An 18,521-nucleotide genomic window follows, 5' to 3' on the forward strand; every position below is an offset into this window, starting at 1 on the left:
TTACTTCCCAGGTCCTATCATGTGAAGACAACCTCCCAGTTACTCAGCGGTGAAGAAATGATACTGCACATGCTCAGATACACCCTTGGGTCCTGTATTATTACTGTATATATTCTGTGCTGAGGCCTGTCCTAGAAAATAATCTTGAAATCTTGCATTATGCTAATCTTAACTTGAATTGAGCAATTTTTCCTTAGATGCTCAGCTGTTAGAAATAGGTTCGCCTCTACATGTTCCTTCTTTTGCTTTAAAGGGAATCAAGCCTGGTTGGAGATTTCACTTGAGGTAATGTAGCATTCTCCCAGGGTAGGTAATTAGGTGCTTGGTGAGCATGTAATATTATACGCTAATAAAGATTGAAATTGCCAGTTTGAGCAGAAATAGAAAAAAAGCTGTGGGTCTCAGGGGAGGCAAGGTAGGATAGCTGGGGCAATTGTTAAAACATCAGCCTGATTGCTGCAGGGCAGGTTGTAAAAGGTACTTAGGTGTGTTATCTTGCAAAGTCGCTGGGCAATGCAGAATGTTGATATCACTCAGGAAAGCTGTCTAGGTTTTCTTAAGTTGCAAAGAACAGATATTGCCCCTTTCTGTCTTGATTTCTGCCTACATTAGCTATCGATACTAGAATCCAGCTGTAGTGCTTTATTTTTCAAGGTGTAGTAAGGTTAAATGGCAATCAGTCTCTTCTCCCACTCTTCAGTCCCAACCTGATAAACTAAATAATGGCTAAGATGGGACAGGAAATGATGGTGTGGTTCTGGTCTATAAGAATTTCATCTCACTGGCTAGAAGCTCCATCCAACAGCCTGCAAATTTTCAGTGTTTGCTACTATCATTAGATGGGCAGGACAGTGAAAGGATACTGTTAGTATATTGTCCACCCCAGTTAGCGGTGGTGATTTCTAGCATGGCATTGGACTACCCTAGCCTTCTTATGTTGAGGGATTTCAGCGGCCATGCAGAGGTTGCCAATCGGGGTAGCTCAAGTTTTCATGTTCACTATGATGACCATGGACTTTTCCCAAGTGGTAACTTACGTAGCATGATACCCATTGAATCTGCTATGCCGTTTGGTTGGTGCTAATGATCTGAGAGTGGAAGATCTTGTTGCCCATAGACAAAGTCAGTTTTAATCTGACAAGTACTACAGAACTCTGCAGGAATGGTGGAGTGATGATTCTGTGTAGGTCCCTGATGAATCTGGCCAACCTGTAGGATAAAGATATTGCCTAGGTGGCTTAGTGCTATCAGTCTGTTCATCATACTCCTACAGTCAGAATTCTGCCAAACACATTCCCAGACCCGCTTAACAAACAATAACCTGGTTTGTTTGGTTTTTTTGCATTCGCTTTTGCTACTTTCCCCTTTGTATATGCGAGCAGTAACAGCATTCTTCCAATTGTCAGGCACAGAGACAGTCTTTACACATACACTAAACAAGTTGCACAACCACTCCATAAGCAAACCAGATCCATAATTTAACATTTCTCCTGTAACATAAACTACAACTTAACCAGTTTTCAACATTTTCACAGTATTTACAACTTTCTTTTCATCATCTTTTTTCCTGAACACTAACATTTATGGCATTTGTTTCAATTTCACTCTGTGGAAGAAATTTCTAAAATGTTTCCAGCGTTCCTTTTCTTCATTTTCATCCCAAATAATTTCCCCACTTATATTTTTAATCCTATTCACTGCACTGGAAGCTCCTTGTTTATCTCTCTTCACATTTCTATCAAATTCACTCTGCATTTTCTCTGCCTTTTAAAACTTTAACAGTTCCTTGCTTGCTCTCATTATATTTGCAACTATCTTTTTCTCCCTGTACATATTATAGAATATCTTTCATCTTCATTTTCTGCAGCAGTCATTCTCTTAAATATATTTTGTGTCATCCACAGCCTCTTTCACTTCATCATGTCACCTACTTTTTCATGCTTCCCAGTAGCAGAACTCAAGGCGCTTTTGTGGTACTTTGTGGAATTATTCTTTTCACCTTGTTCCAAATGGCTCCTACACCCTCTTTCCTTATGTCTACTTTACATTCATTCTTTGGCAATATTATCTTCTAATACTTCTTCATATAAGAGTCATACTTTCAGTCCCTGCAGTTATTCTATTTTCATTTCTTTCGCTTGTTTCCTTTCCTTGCATATCCATTTCTTCCCAAGATCACTTCTTGATACAATGAAAAAATTGATGTCCCACAGTCAGAACTCTCATCACCCTATATCCATCACTAATTCTCTCAGTCTTTCATCATAAACCTTAGCTATGCTATTACATTTATATTCATACCTTTGTCATGTGTTAACTGCATATTTAAAGCAAACCATTCTATCTAAGCAGATACTTATCAGTCACCATTTTCATTCACTCTTAGGTCTCCAAATGACTCAATCACTTTTTCTGTTCTCTCATTCATTCCCATCTATTCATGTCATCTGACAGAATATTTTCTCCCTGGATCACATTCATTTAGAATATTGTACATTACACACACACACACACACACACACCGCCCTGCCAGCTCATTCGTATTTAGTGGTTACTATTCATTGGAGCACAGCAAGTGACTATCACCAACATATGGATTCTTACTTTCATATACAATCACAACAAACTTGATGACTTTCTGACAGACATTTTAGCTCTTTCACTCACAGCTAAACCTACCATTCATTTCCCTAAATGATATATTCCCTAAATGTATCAGCTCTACTCTACCACAATCTGGCCGCTTCCATTTAGATCAATTACATCCCTGCCCTTCCTCTTAGCTTCACAGACATAACACATTTGTTTATCTTCTTTAATTTCATTTGTTAATTCATGTTCTTTACCGTTTAATTCTCTTACATTCCAAGCCACACTATTCCATATGCTGTGATTACCATCAGATGAGCCCATCATTAACCATTATGGTTTAGATCAAGTGAGGCTTTCACATAACACTTTTTAGAAGGGATGACTGAGTTACCAGCCTAAGTAATTCTATATCACAAGCAATATTCCTTACTAACAGAAGAGTCAGTTTGGGCACATTTTGTCTGGAATGCCACAAGTGCAAACCAAGCTGTTTTTCCCCAGCATCCTTATGCTGTATTATGCAAGCTAGGATCACTGATCTGATCATCACCTTGCAAGCAAATATATTGTTGCCCACAGCCCATTAATTAGGAGGCACATGCAGTATACAGAAATATTCTCAACATGCAAGTGTGGTTTGTGGTTTACTCTATACATGCCCTGTACCGAACACACTCAGGATTCAAGTGTAATTTACTCAAACTATGGTTAAACAAATCATGAGTCAGGATGTTGTATAAATGCAGCCATTATATCAAATGCAATTTCCCAACACCTACATATAAAAGAATTTTTCAGTTCTTATTTGAAATGCCATAAAAAATGACTGAATTTTGGCCTGTGGAAATTATTGTGCATAAAATCAGAAACACATTTTGGATACTTAGCAGAGATCCAGCTATAAAAATACTGAAGATTCCAGTTTTCATGTGGCTCTTCTTGCCTGAGAGAGAGAGATGCAGGCTGAAAACAAGCGGACTTTGGAGGAGGGACAATGCAAATTGTGTCATCCCCCCCACCCCCAATTGGGGCTACAATAGGAAAAAAGGAATTAAAGTCGTCTCTTCTGACCCCTGTGCTCCTGATGTAGATCTTCCCTCCATATGTATGTACGCAAATTACATTTTAGTAAGGAAAGGAAAAATATAGCTGCAAGCAACATCCATAGTATGCGATTTAACTCTTAGGTGTGTGCCTTCTAAACCTTCATATCAGAAGTACAATTTTCAGCCCACAGATTCCTAATAAACCAAGAAAATGGGAGTTTCTTGCATCAGAAGTCTTCGGGTTTAATAATCCAGGAGTATCATCTTAACGGAAAGAAAAAAATTGGCTTTGGGATAAAGGGAAAATTAGTTTTCTTCCTCTTCCACGGAGGAAGCAAAGGAGCTAAGTTCCATAGTCCTGCTTCAGGTTAAGAGGGAGACTGGAGGGGGGAGAGTGAAGCGATTGAGCACCCCCTTGCCCTCCGTTGTAATGGAAGGAAGCACAACGTGGTGCTGCCTTATGGGGATCCAGGAAAGAGAGAGCTCCAGAGAAAATAACAACTCCCTTCTCTGTTCTGCAGCCAGTAGTTCCAAAGGCATTGGTCAGAGGTACTTATTGCCCTGGTTGTCACCCCTTCCATTATTTTGCTAAATTGTACTGATCAGGGATAGGGAAGTTCAAAAGAGGAAAATCCTCAGGGACAAAAGGCAATGGCCTGGACTGCTACCCAGGGCAATAAAAATAAAAGGAAGTGTGTGTCAATCCTGACATGCTGCTCAGAGCTAGCATCCTTTTCCTCCTCCTCCTCCTCCTCTCTGCCATTTCCCAAGTGACAAGGGGGAAAGAGTAATTAGCAGAGGACGCGCTCTCTTGTTCCTGTAGCGCTCGGCAGAGAAGATTTCAGAAACTGGAGGTGGAAGGGAAAAAAAGAAGAAAAAGAAAAGGCAGAGTCGCTTTTTCTGTTCCTGCTGCATTGAAGACAGCGCACCCTGACCTCTCCCCACGGATGGGAATGACGCAGGCCGCCTCATCTTGCTAATTAAAGGGGAGTGGAGGCGGAACAGAACCACGTGGCACCCCACAGCTCTCCCTGTAATAAACCAGGTTTTCACAGAGACCAAGCAGAACTGTAGGTTGAGGGCTGCCCTGGTGGTTAGCTGCTACCCTAGCAACTCCCTTGGGAAAGGAGGAAGCCGACCTTCTGAGAACTGCAGAAATTTTCCGAAGAACTGGAATGGAGCAAAATGGATTTCAAGTAAAACAGGACTTTGCATCTGATGACCGGTGGCTATATCAATATTGAGACAGCGTGGAACAGCAAGCCCAGGGTCTTATATTTGCCTGCTGATTGTGTGTGTTTGCTGCACACAACCAGCCCAACCAGCACTCTCACTTCAGCCACGTCAAAATTTGCACCAATCAGACCGTTTCGAGAAGGGCAGAAGCTTGCAGTTAGTTGCAGGGTGAACTAATCCGCTCTGCAGAGAAAGGCTAAATGAGGCGGGCATTTAGGCCGCCGTTTTAAACAAGATCAAAGCTATCTAGTGCAGTATTGCCTACTGTTAGGAGCAGCAACTCTCCGGAGGGGGGGGGAGAGAGAGAGAGAGAGAGAGAGAGAATGCATTTCTTAAACTCTACATTTAGAAGTTCCTAGAATGTTGCTTTCCATCCTCTTTAATAATGCAAGAGTTTACGGTCAACTTCTTTTGTGGTTGGTTCAGAACAGACAAAAGGAAGTATTTCTTCAGAAGATGCATAATTTAACTGTGGCAATTTTCATTCAGTTAGCTTGCTTTCAAAAATGATTAGATACATTGAAGAAATATGGGGTTATCCACAGTTACAAATCTCAATAAGCAAATGGAATTTATCTGATCTGCACAATCAGATGCTAGGGATAACCCAGTGGAAGAGAACTGTCACATTTCTTCCTGGTATTTGAATGTCATGGGATAGACTTGTAATAGGGTTACAGAAATCAGAATGATCATAGCTGGCAGTAAAGAGATACAGAAAACTCTAACACTTTGCTGGTATCTAATGACTGTCCAGATTTTTGCAGCCCATGTATATAGTAGGCCTACCTCTGGTCATAGGCACGGCTCCCAACAGTGTAGAAGTCTCCAAATTAAAAGCCATACAGTCTTTCTTTGTTAAAAAATAGACTCTGTCTTCCTTCAAAGAAGAAGTATGAGCAGCCTTTATGGCCTCAGACCCATTTTTGTAGCCTTCAAAGCACACCCAGATTCCCCCACCATTAATTTTTTTCACTAAAAAGACATCATTTAGCTGTATTTAAGCCTTCACAATACTTAATACATCTATTTTGCATATTTAAAAAACCCCAAAAGAAGAAAAATGGGGTAAGGAATATATTTGCTCCTGCTTACCTGAATAAGATCATCAATTTACAATACTCACTCCCTGTGGTATTCAGAGGCCTCTCTCTATAGGACTCTGACCCAAGCCAGAGTGAAGTCACATAGATCATGGCATCATTGCACATATGACACAACGCTTATCATTGGTGTCATTTGTGTGATTACATCTCATTTTGGGGGAAGGAGGAAGGGTGAGAAAAAATCAGGTAGAAGGAAAGAGCAGGAAGGGGGAGCTGGGGGGAATGTTGGGGAAATCGAGGAAAGGGAGGGATGGCAAAGTGGGGTTCACGGTGGTACCTTGCTGGGCATCCATCCTGACACTGCCAGGATTTAGCAAATAAATGTTTCTCGTGCACAAAATTGCAGAAGTCTTCTTGTATGTACTAAGTTCTGCATAATTGTTACTATTTTTTTCTATCACTTGGTATTTGTTTCTGTTTTGGAAAAAAAACCCCATGTAATGGTGCTTTTAGTGCACAATCCTATATTCCAAGGATCATAAAAAGTGATGCTTAACCTTGTTTTGCCAGTGGCAATAGTGAGGCTGCCAGCAAGCTAGCATTACTGCAATAAAACTCTGTAGATGCCCTGCTGGTGAGTGAAGCCAGTCCTAAGGGAAGAAGCGAGGGGGCTACGTGAGCCAGCCAGGGTGAGATTCATCCTTGGGCCTCAGAATATGCTCCTCCAGTCTGAAGACATATCAGAACGGCACTCTCTGGGTCTGGAAGTGATATAAATAATTTCTCTCTCAATGAAGTTAATGGGAGTGGGGGGGGGGGAAGATTGCTGCCCTACCTTTCACCCCACCCATGTGAAAATGATGGAATTGAATACCAACTCAATGCCCTAAATAACATTGTGCCATTGTGTGTACATAAAGGCCACCAGAGAGAACAATAGTCAGGTATCCTGGGGGTGCGTGTTGTCATACGCCAGACTCATAAAGAGAGGGGGGGTGATGTTGGAGACTCCAGAAAAAGGAACTTGGCAGGAAAAGGGAGCTGCTTGCATTCAGCTTTCCTCTTGCACTCCCGGATGAATTTGCTTCCACTCCCGACACTTACCCATGGAGCGCCTGGACCCTTCCTCCAGCATCCAAGATCTAGCTGTTTTCACACTCTAGAGGGTGCCAGGAAGACCATCCCATGTGCATAAGCTAAGAAAGGAGAGAGTCATTCTGCTCGAGTTAACTGCTTGGACGTTTCCGGCCTCCGTCTCCCCGACCTGCATTGCGCTAAAGAAAAATGGCATCTTGGCTGAACGTTACTGCTTCGCACCTTTCCCTTCAGCAATTGCTTTATTGTCAGTGTCTCCTCCCTGTTCTTTTACTTAAAGGGCATGCAAATCAGATGCCAAGCATCCTCCCTACGCAGGAAAGGTGCACGTATGCAGGTGCCAACCCTTTGCCCCGCTCTCCTGGCCACTGCAGTGGCTAGTGAAACAGAAGAGGGGGATTTTTGCTTTACAAATCCACCAGAAGGATGTCAGGGCAGAGTAAGCTATCTCCACACATCCCAGCCTTTCGCCACCCGACACATCCAAAGGGAAGGCCATGCTCACTTATTATCCTTTCCCCAGGGTGGGAGGCTGTGCTGTATGGGTAAGCTACATATGGTTGACTCGGTTGTGGTTCACTCCATTCACCCAACTGCTGGCCTCGGCACAACAGTGTACTATCAGCTAACCATACAAGCTGAGTTGTCACAACACAGAGGCATAAACCAGGCAGACAGATTTTAGCCTGGTGTGTTGTGCGATTTCCAAGCCCTATGGCTCTTCCCACCCAGTTTTTCTTTTGGCCACCACTCAAGGATTGCTGCTCTTCGTGGCTCTTTCTTATAGGTCGAGTCTTTGAGTTCCTCTCCTGGTAACTTCATGGGTGTATCTATGTAGTTTTTTCAACAGTATTGCAGCAGTGGCTTACCATCTTTTTCAAGCCATCTTCTTTTGACTTCCCAGCCTAGCCTACAGTTCTGCGATCTCCTATCCAAATATTAATCGGGTTGTATTCATTTGGCTTTGTAGATCAGCCAAGGTCTGATCTGATCCTGAATCATATTCCAGGAGCAGAGAACTCACGAATCCCCTGAAGTCTGAACTGCAGCTTCCAGAAGCCCCAGGCTGCATGGACCACAGTGAAGCATACCAAGTTATACTTCAGCCCCATTTGAATAGAACAGTACCCCTTTCCTGTTTTACCCCACATTCTTCTTCAGTGGGAACTATCAGGAACACCTACCCATTACACCACTATTTTGGATATCCTCACTAGTAAATTGTAGTTAATGTACTTTTCCCAGGCTCCTGTATTCTTATGCCCCAGGCCAGGCAATCTGCAACAGATAAAATTGATTTTGATGCAGTGTAAAGAACACACGGCATCTGTTGCCTGTCTTTACAGTTGATATGCAGAGCTGAACAGCTCTCCTAAAGTGACTACTCGCATCCTACAAAGCCTCTTTTCCATTCAGGCTCATCTGGCTGTAAGATAGGACAATGATAGAGCTGCAGAGCCTAGAATGTACAGAAAGAAAATTGGATCCTTTCTGGACTTAAGACCACTAGGTTGCAAAGGAAGCCACTGCAGTGTGTACAAGCAATTAAATTCTGCTGTAAAATTGCAGGGAGATAAGAGTGGCTAGATCTGCTGGGCCAGTAGTGCCAGGCAGAATCCTACCAGGCATGAGCTTCATGGAAAAGGGGTGGTCCACAAGGACTGGCTGACCCATATAGGAGTTAGGCTATTGATCTATGTCAATAACCTGTCCCATCCAGCTGATCCTAGCCAGGAAATTAGCTACTGTTGCAGTTAGATGCAAAGGTGACCATCATTGTGTAAACCACACAGGTGATGTATGAAATGTATTAGGGTCACATGAGCATCAAATATACTTGGAAAGGCACCCAGGTACTCCTATAGCAAGTATGAACGTTTTAAGATTAATTCTAGGATTAAGATCCTAGACTGAATGAAACAGACAATTCTACTTCCCTTGAACAGAATATGCCATGGTTCACACGTTGCATGGTTTGATCAGTTAACTAAAATTGACTAGGCACACAACACATCAAATCCCAGACAGACTCCATTATGGTGCAAGGCAATTGTGAATCCTGTCTAGGTTTACTAGAAATCTCTCATCCTAAGCATATGAGGGGTACAATTTTGCTTTAATTGTTCCTAATGTTTAACTTTTACCATTGATCTTTTAATTGTGTCAATTCTAATTGCAGAAATGTAATAAAGGGTACATAACTATCAAATCTGAGTTTTGCAGGAAGACACAACCAATGTGTGCTAAGCCTTATCAGTCACAAAAGAAAACCTTGAAAAAGACTTTTCTTAACAAAAGCCCTACTTGCTTTAGACCTAGTTATGAGAAATAACCTTTGCCAAATGGACTTGTTTTGTTTTTGAAATGGTGTCAGGAGAGTTTGTAACTCAACACTTCCAGACCTAAACAGAGCAATAAGCTTGAGAAATTGATAGTAGAGCAATTACTGATCCCTTGAGCCTCAGCTGATTAATCCCAATTACTTTCATTTCACAGCTACTGTAGGCATTGTTATCGATTTCTATTCTTTCTTAGAGCATCAAGGCATAACAAGTTTAACACCTTTAAAATGAGTTTTTGATGACAAACTGTGTGTACTGGGCAGTCACATCAAGGCTAATGTTGCCTATTCTCCTTACAGCAGGTAAAGGAAAAGAGAACTGCTGCCCCCCACACCCCAAAAGGCAATTTTAATAGCCACGGTGGATAGGGGGAAGAGAAACACATCTCGATGTGTAGTGTAGTGTAGAAGTCAGTTAACAAGATTCAGGAGGAAATTGCTTAAGTAGTTAAAAACCACAGTTAGCCCAAGATTGAAATAGCCAAAGTGGACACTGCCTCTTTTATCCCTGACTCACATATAGGCCTAGGCCTAGGCTAAAGGCTTTAAAAATAGCTTGTTGATTCAGATTTTTTTTTTTTTTAGGTTTACACACCAAGATAGTTTTGTTAGCCCCATTTTACTGAACTCGGTTCACACAATACTTTAAGCCAAAACCAAACAGACAGTGCCGTGGCTTGGCATAAAGCTGTAGAAACGCCAGAGGTTTGAGTGTCAATCAATCTTTGGATTCTATTTGAGGATCAAGGTTTGGGAGCACCTTGGCATTCTTTAAGTAGTGGTCTTTTCAAACACTTGTGCAGCCAAAGATCTTTGAGTTGTATCCACTTAACTGCATTACAGAAACTGCCACTTACTTGGCCAAGCCTGGGTGAAGCTGCCTACAAAAGTTTTGGAATTCGTAGCAAGCATGCCTATTCAGAGGGGGACGCGGTGGCGCAGCGGCTTAATGACGCTGAAAGTTGCTGGCCAGAAATGGCTGACGCTTCAGCGGTTCGAGTCCAGCCTTCGCGTTAAACAGGGTGAGCTCGTGTTTCCTCCCCAGTTCCTGTCAACCCAACAGGTCGAAAACTCACGTGAGTAGATAAATGGGTACTCTCACTCCGGTGGGAGGAAAAATGCTGGCGGCGCCTTGCAAAAAAAGGAGTTGGGAGCAGTTGCCGGTAAGTGCGAAAAACCGCGCATGCCCAAAAAGGGCGCGAAGCAACGGAAACCCCGCTTCCTGCGCTCGCCAGCTGGGCTCTGCCCTAGGAAGGAGGCTCTGGCAAACCACTTCCGAAGAACAGTTGCCTTGAAAACTGCAAGGACTCGTCCAAGCAGTCACTGCAGGGTCAGCAATGACTGAGCACAGACAAAAAAAAAAAAAAAAAAGCCTATTCAGGGAGATCAAGATTCAAATGCACACTATCTAGAATATTCAGAGGAATTTCTGGACTGCTCTTCAAGGAATCTGAGCCTGCATGAGTGGCTGGCTGCAGGCCAGCATATTAACTATGCTAATCTGTCTTATTTGGCAAATGCTTAAGGGAGGAGGAAGGAATCAGCAAGTGCCAGCACTTGAATGATCTTTACAAGTGTAGAAGGATTTTCTGCATCAATCCATTTTACATCAATTCTCTCTGTGGAATATTCTGGGTAATCACCACATTGGAATTAAAAAGTACAACATTGCTTTCCAATACGGTCAGCAAGAAAAACCCCTTACTCTTGGTCAGCCAACCCAGAGTCAGCAAATTCAGTCTGCTTCAAGCTACAGCACACGTGCTTCTCTTCCTGCTGCAACAGGACCATTAACTACTTCTATGATTGTACCAGATGGTTTATTGGAAACTTTTAAATATTTTGCAGAACTCCCCAGCTGTGAGGCGGAACAATGTGAACTACTGGACATTTGAAAGCATACAGGCTTTGCCTCAGAAGTAGACTCATGAGTGTTCTTCAGCTAGCTTCTCAGCCTTTGCCACAGCTTCCTCAATGGGTCCCACCATATAGAAAGCCTGTTCTGGGAGGTGGTCATATTCTCCTACAAAGACAGATACAAAGTCAAGAACTGCAACCAACAAAATTGTTTAGAGGAAACAGGAGATCAAGATTACATGCCTTTTTTGCCCATTCTATCTAAGTAACAAATAGTAACTGCACACCATGGCTTACCTATACAGGTAGTCCTTGCTCAATTATGGTAACTGGGACCAGAATTTCCTTCTCTAAGCAATGTGGTTGCAAAGTATGATGTCACGTGACCGCATCATTTAGTGACGGCAATCCTGGCAGTCCCCACTGCCATCATTAAGCGAGGATTGTGGGTTGTAATGCAAGGATCTCCTCACAACTTCCAGCCAGCTTCCAACAAGCAAAGGCAATGGGGAAGCCAGCAGGAAGTCGCAAGTCCTGGGCGGTTTGCAAGCAGGCTGGTGGGTAAGTGGCTGCTGTGGTGTGGCATGAGCACGGTGGCGCTGGGGATGGCTGCTGCCACGTGCAGGAGTGTGCACTGGTGGCTGCTGTGGTGCTGCACCCAGGCGTGCACTACAGGCTGTGGGATGTGGGGGGTGCTGCAGGCACCGTAGAAGGGCTCCTCAGGAGAAAAAGCAGCAGGAACTTGTGACCTTCTCTCTGGCTTCCCCATTGACTACACTTGTGGGAAGCTGGCAGGGAAGGTCGTAAATGGTGATCATGTGATGGTGGGATGCTGCAACCATAAGTGCAAGCTGATTCCCAGGCACCCAGTCCATAATCACATGACCACGAGAGTGCTGGGACAGCCAAAATTTCAAGGACTGGTCGTAGGTACCACTTGTTCAGCGCTATCTTAACTTTAAATGGTCATTGAATGAGTGGTTAACTGAGGACTACCTGTAATTATTTATAGCTCCATTACAGAAGGTTATTATTTTCCTGAGTCTGAATAGAAAAATGTTGACAGTAGGCTGACCAATAGACAATAACTTGGAAAATATGCCTATACACACATCCTGAAAAGCAATTAGGTTGCAATGCAGCAGATGCCTTATGACTGGAATAGGGAAAACTATCAACGAGAACACGTGACAACAAGGTGCCAAGCACCTTTAGGGGCTGTCAGTTTCTGTTGCGGTACATACCTGTCAGAATCTGTTGGAATCCTTTGATTGTTTCTTTCAGAGGCACTAGCTTGCCTGCATGGCCAGTAAAAACCTCAGCCACCTGGAAAGGCTGGGACAGAAACCTCTGGATCTTACGGGCACGTGCCACTGTCAGCTTATCCTCTTCAGATAATTCATCCATACCCAAAATAGCGATGATATCCTGGAGGGACTTGTAGTCCTAGAGAGAGGAAGCCTGGATGTGAGATGAGACAGCAAGGGCACTGTGGAATAGATCAAGCCACATGCCATCCTCTCTACATTCTGCCTTTTCCAAACAGCTCTGTTGTTGGCTTGCAATATCACCAAACCGTGACACTTGCTATAAAAATGTGTTAATTTTCTGAATACAAAATTTAAAGTGTTCACTCATTCACAGGTTGGAACATTTTCCTTATTCCATGTTTTTCATGCTCCCTACTCACCTGCAAGATCTTTTGCACCCCACGGGCCACATCATAATGCTCCTGCCCCACAATATTAGGATCCATGATACGTGAAGTAGAGTCTAGAGGGTCTACAGCTGGGTAAATGCCCAGTTCTGCAATGGCACGAGACAGCACAGTGGTGGCATCCAAGTGGGCAAATGTGGTTGCAGGAGCCGGATCTGTCAAGTCATCAGCTGGCACATAGATGGCCTTGGGAGAAAGAAAAAGGCTTACTACATTAACGTTCCAGGTGTACAGGCAGTTTTAATGCCAACCATTAGCAGCTTTGTGCAGCTCTTTATTTAAGAGGGGAGCAGTTGCATCAAATCCCATAGGGAATGGTAGGGATGAAAACAGAATTCCCTTCACTCCAGAAATCAGACAGTAACATAGCACACCCTGAACTGGTAGAAAATTTAAGTTTAATGGAGAAACATATTTACAGCAAATTACCTGCACAGAGGTGATAGATCCCTTTCTTGTTGTTGTGATCCTCTCCTGCATGGTACCCATATCAGTAGCTAAAGTAGGCTGATAGCCCACAGCTGAGGGGATTCTACCCAGCAAGGCAGATACCTGGAAGAGAAGAAATGCTTAAAATCTTTGGCAGTTGACAAGGTCTCTTCGTTTATAGATACAAAAGTCTTAGACACCCCATCCATGCTTCCATTGCCCCCAATTTGGGCAGATCCCAATCTTAATACTACAAGCAACCTTGAGTGGACCAAAAACCAACCTGAAATCACTAGAGCATTTTTCAGAATCCTACCATTAATCCATTCCATTCTGATTGACAAATTAGTTTAAAGCTTACTTCAGATCCAGCCTGTGTGAAACGGAAGATGTTGTCAATGAAGAGCAGTACATCTTGACCCTCCTGGTCTCTGAAATATTCAGCAACAGTCAAGCCTGTCAAAGCAACTCTGGCACGAGCACCGGGTGGCTCATTCATCTGCCCATAAACGAGTGCAACCTGTGGGAGAGCAAAGAAACTTAAAGTAACACAGTATTAGTTATCTCACTCATTAGCATGTGGGCTAAAATTTTCCAGCTTCATTACAATGAATTGGTGTATTATATTCTTACTATCCTATGAACTCTAATTTCTTTCTGAAACATAATGTGGATTTGCTTCTTTCTAATAATTTACTTCCTCTTCCAGCCTATGTAATTCCTTCAATGGAGTGATTGTCTCATAATACCTGTACACTACATATTTTGTTCAAAATATTCCAGGTGCACTAGAAATCCCTTCAGTCCTTGATCTTTCTCTAGTACTGTCAACATATGACCCAAGATCAAAATTGGAAATTGAAAACTGCATGCCCTCAAGAATAACAGCCAATTTCTGGTGCAAGCAAGACACCATATTAAGGTAACCCATATTGCACTTTTAGAGCCTAGGGCCACAGCTAAGAGCCTGACTAGTTTGCTTACCTTGGATGTGGTATCCTTCAGGTTGATGACACCAGACTCTATCATTTCATGGTACAAATCATTCCCTTCACGGGTTCTTTCTCCAACACCAGCAAATACTGAGTAGCCACCATGAGCTTTGGCAACATTGTTGATCAGCTCCATGATCAATACAGTCTTGCCTACACCAGCACCACCAAACAGACCTGAAGAAAAAAGCTGCTTCAGTACCAGAGAATGATTATGAGCTGCTTTACAATTTCCCATTTTCCTTCTCAGAAGAAGAGTTGCTTCAGCAATCTCAGAAGAACGAAAGTCATGAGTTTTGCTCATCAATGAAGGAAAGACAACTAACCCTGTACCAGGTATAGGTAAAACATTGAGACTGCTAATGATTTAAAATCCAAGGAAGCTCCGGAAACTCAACTCACCATTCTACCCGGTTTAACTTACCAATTTTACCACCCTTTGCATATGGGGCAAGGAGGTCCACAACCTTAATACCAGTCACAAGGATTTCCTGTTCCACACTCATTTCCACAAACTCAGGTGCTTCAGCATGAATAGCAGCAAACCTGAAAAAGGTAATTGGTCACATGTCAAGTATATCCTTTTCCAAGGTGAACCAAACAATACATATTTCTCTTAATACAGACATATATTTCAGAGTCATATTTCATATTACAGTGTTGGCATTTTTATTTTCTATTCCTTTCCATGTTCCCTAGCATGAAATGTGCCTTGTCCATAGCAACTATATTGTACACTAAGTCCGCATCTTCACTGAACCATCCACTATGACTCTCAAGACCATTTTTCCTGGTTAGGTAGATAATTCAGATGCTATGTATGTGTGAAATTGTTTTCTCGCCCCTTCAAATGTTTGGGAAGTGGCATGGAAAGCAGCGTATATAGGTGTTGTCTCTCCATTTCCATTTCACTGATGGGATTCTGCAGTTGAAATAATGTTCCTTAGTTGAAGAGGAATACCAGCTAAGCAGGCCGACCATATGAAGAATGATGGCTGCCTCATTGTCTTCCCTCAAATTCATGCTTACTGTTTGGTCGTTATTGGACCTCTTTCATCTATTGGCTCTCCGATCACATTCATGATTCTGCCAAGGGTCTCAGGTCCTACAGGAATTCTGATTGGTGCTCCAGAATCCAAGACCTTTTGGCCTCTCACCAAACCTTCAGTACCATCCATAGCAATGGTACGAACAGTATTCTCACCTGCAACAGAAAAAACATAACAGATGCCATTACCCTAACACAATGCCTGAGCAACAGAAATATCTTATGTAATTGGAAAAATTATTTTACCGCCATGGTAAAAATAAATACTAAAAGAATCCAAATAGCTTCTAGGGAAGTTGACAGAAGGTTGTTCTTAGAAATGATGTACCTTTTATCATGTTACATAACTGGTGATGCCAGCTCTAGATATGCAAAATTTATTGAGTCAAGAAAATTATTTTAACACAAATAATTTTGGCTGAAAAATTAACTGGTATTGGATGCCAAGTCAGACAGGCAAAATTTTAAGTATTCTTTTCTCTTATCTGAGAGCTTCAGAGACAAACTGAGCTTTGAGACATAACAGGAGGCTCATCAAAGGTTAGACTGGTCCACAATACCAATCAATATTGCTAGCCTACTTGGCCTTTCATTGAAGGGCCATCAAAAGCTTCCTGATTAACAGATTTAAACTTCCTTTTCAGATCATAAATATGGCTTCATTACGTTCAGAAGAACGAAAGTCATTTTTATTGATCATCACAAGGAGCACTAACAGGATTAAAGCCAGGTTTATCAATGACACTTACCTAAATGCTGAGCCACTTCTAGCACCAAGCGTGTATCTCTGCCTTGCACCTCAAGGGCATTGAGGATTGGTGGCAGGGCCTCATCGAACTGGACATCAACCACAGCACCAATGACTGCCACAATATGTCCAGTGGCAACTCCAGCTTTAGCTGCAGGAGCTGCTTGTGGAGCATAGTTCCGACCTAGAAAAGATAGCACAACCATCAGACAAATTAGATGCTTAATTATACAACTTCATATTCAACAACTTATAAACAAACCAAATATGCAAAAGAAGTTTTAAGATTGAGATTCTCCTCTTTCAGGGTAACTTCAAAGAACTTCAGTCTGTAACTTAATTTCCAGCATTCCAAATGCCCCACGTCGTTGGGAGTTGGCCAGCATATACATTTTATAAATAATAGTAATTCTGACATTGGCACTATGCAAAATCACTCAAAGCAGCAATCCAGTCAGAGATTAGATTTTTGTCAAATACAGAAGTTCCCTCACTCCCACATACAGAACTCTGGAGGAAAATGAGGCTCAGGCTTCCCCTATGTTCTGAAAGGATCTTATTCTAACACTGCATTAGTAGCAAGTTTTTAAAGAAAAACTTTAAAAGAAAGAACTGTTTTGCTACATCAGTGTGAATGTTAAGAACCCCTGGATCTTTCAAGGCTTCTGCGACACCTTTACAAGCTACAGAACGCCAGGCTTTTGCAGTGGTCATCCAGGAGACCAGTAATGGTAAACACTTCTTTGAAGGAAGCCTTTCTTTATCACAGCTGGAATTCTCAAGGGCCAATTATAAGCTCTGAAGAAATTCAAAATGCAGAGGCCCATAGAGCTCCCCCTCACTAACAACAAATTACTGATAAAATCCCTTCCCCATAAAGCCTGGCTTGTACACACTCCCAGCCAGATTATAGAAAGGATGTCTCATCCACCCACACTCATGCAGGGAACCAATGATCAAGCAACGTTTGATTATGTGCCATTAAGTCGCTTTCGACTCCTTGCGACCCCATAGATAAAACATCAGTTCTTGTACAACGTTCCCGAATCCTGTTATTAATTGAAATCCTTAAATACCCAATTTAAAATTGTCTCACGCACCATGCAAACTCGTGGAAGGAGGGTCATGCCGAGATCTCAGAGAACCACCGGCAATCCCGTTTTATCTTCCCGGCCATTCTGCTGCGCTTTTCTTTCCGAAGGCCCTGCTCCTCTTTCGAGAAGAGGCGGCACCTTCGCCACGCTCTCCAATTACGGTACCCACAAACGAGGGGACGACGACCGCGTCCAGGACCTGAAAGGCCCCGGACGCGTCGGCAACCCTTCCCCATGGCTGCTCCATGCCGAAGGACGCCATCTTTGTCCTCGGGAAAGGAGCAGTCAGCTCCGCGGTCCCAGGCCGCTTTCTTCACTCTCCGGATGCGGCGGACGACAGTGTTCATCGTCCCCGGCCACCTTGAAAGCAGGATGCGCCGCGACAGTTGTGGGGCCGGCGCAGCCGCACCAAGGCGCTTTCCCGCCCGTGCAGAAAGACCAGACCCGAAACGACCGTTTCCCCGTATCTAACGGGGTCGGCAAGGCCTGGAGGACCAGCTCGTCATGGAGAAAACCCGTCTATGTGGTCGCTAAGAGGCGACACCGCCGGCACGCAATCAATGAGCGGAGTCCGCATCTGGCTTTCTGCAGAGTCAGAGGAAGGCGCTGCAGGCAACACGCCGTCCCCTTACATACACTGAATCCAACCATGTTCTGAATTCGGGTGGGCTCATGCACGCGAGTCTAACACGTGGCCCGGGGAGTCGTGAGAACCCAACAGGCTGAAACAGGCAAGCGGCCCGATGCAGGCCGGTAAGCGAGAACCCCGCTTCCTCTTTCTCGAACGCAGAGAGACGTGGCAGGATTAGATGGGGAGGCAGCCTCTCTTCTGGGCCAAGCGACACCCTCGGCGCAGATGCCTTTCTCGGTACTCCTCGGACTGGAATCATCCCGAGCCTAGCCCAGCTCCCACCACTAGGCCGCAAGGTGACCCCGCCCTCGAGCTCCCTCTCTTCTTCGCCCACCACTTACGGGCTTCAGCGGCAGCAGCAGCAACGCCACCCCGAAGCTGCAGCAGATCCTGGAGAGGACTTGACGCGCCCCGCGCCCCCCGCAGCAAAAAAGCGGCCGAAGAGGCGCAGCGGCGACCCGTGAACCCCAACATGGCGGCCACCGGCGAAGTGGATGAGCAGCCCTACCGCCAACCTTGATCGGCTTTCCGAAGGGCTCGCTTTATAAATTCTGACTCTGCCATTGGTCAGCAACGTTTACCTTTCTAAAGTCCAATTGGGGCATCTTCCTGTCACTCACTTGCTTTGAGGCCTTGCTGATTGGAAAAG

At 43.7% G+C, this 18,521-nt stretch overlaps 1 protein-coding gene and 2 non-coding genes across 3 annotated transcripts; all 3 read right to left on the bottom strand.

Moving 5' to 3' along the window:
• Positions 1-11,154: 11,154 nt before the first annotated feature.
• ATP5F1B (ATP synthase F1 subunit beta) lies at positions 11,155-18,396 on the bottom strand. Its single transcript, XM_007428277.4, has 10 exons — positions 18,214-18,396; positions 16,149-16,331; positions 15,381-15,555; positions 14,776-14,897; positions 14,344-14,528; positions 13,721-13,879; positions 13,360-13,482; positions 12,904-13,116; positions 12,458-12,659; positions 11,155-11,379 (listed from the first exon to the last, which is right to left on the bottom strand). The coding sequence occupies exons 1-10, from the start codon at positions 18,344-18,346 to the stop codon at positions 11,282-11,284; spliced, it is 1,593 nt and encodes a 530-aa protein (XP_007428339.1). The 5' UTR covers positions 18,347-18,396; the 3' UTR covers positions 11,155-11,281.
• LOC112540643 (small nucleolar RNA SNORD59) lies at positions 14,593-14,664 on the bottom strand. The gene has a single exon (XR_003084723.1). It is a non-coding gene; the product is annotated as a small nucleolar RNA SNORD59 (small nucleolar RNA).
• Positions 16,035-16,106, bottom strand: LOC112540644 (small nucleolar RNA SNORD59). Its single transcript, XR_003084724.1, has one exon. It is a non-coding gene; the product is annotated as a small nucleolar RNA SNORD59 (small nucleolar RNA).
• Positions 18,397-18,521: the final 125 nt, after the last annotated feature.

The sequence above is a fragment of the Python bivittatus genome, unplaced genomic scaffold (genome assembly GCF_059951505.1).
Source record: "Python bivittatus isolate LINGU-HERP-01145 unplaced genomic scaffold, Pbiv_v1 ctg000220_np1212, whole genome shotgun sequence".
NCBI lineage: Eukaryota > Metazoa > Chordata > Lepidosauria > Squamata > Pythonidae > Python > Python bivittatus.

Excerpts from the sequence above, each read along its gene's own strand:
- ATP5F1B (XM_007428277.4), bottom strand. The coding sequence starts at position 18,346 with ATGTTGGGGTTCACGGGTCGCCGCTGCGCCTCTTCGGCCGCTTTTTTG. Across the intron at positions 12,660-12,903 it reads GGGTGCAAAAGATCTTGCAG|GACTACAAGTCCCTCCAGGA; the intron begins GTGAGTAGGGAG and ends TCCTCTCTCTAG. Across the intron at positions 11,380-12,457 it reads ATTCCAACAGATTCTGACAG|GAGAATATGACCACCTCCCA; the intron begins GTATGTACCGCA and ends CTGTCTTTGTAG.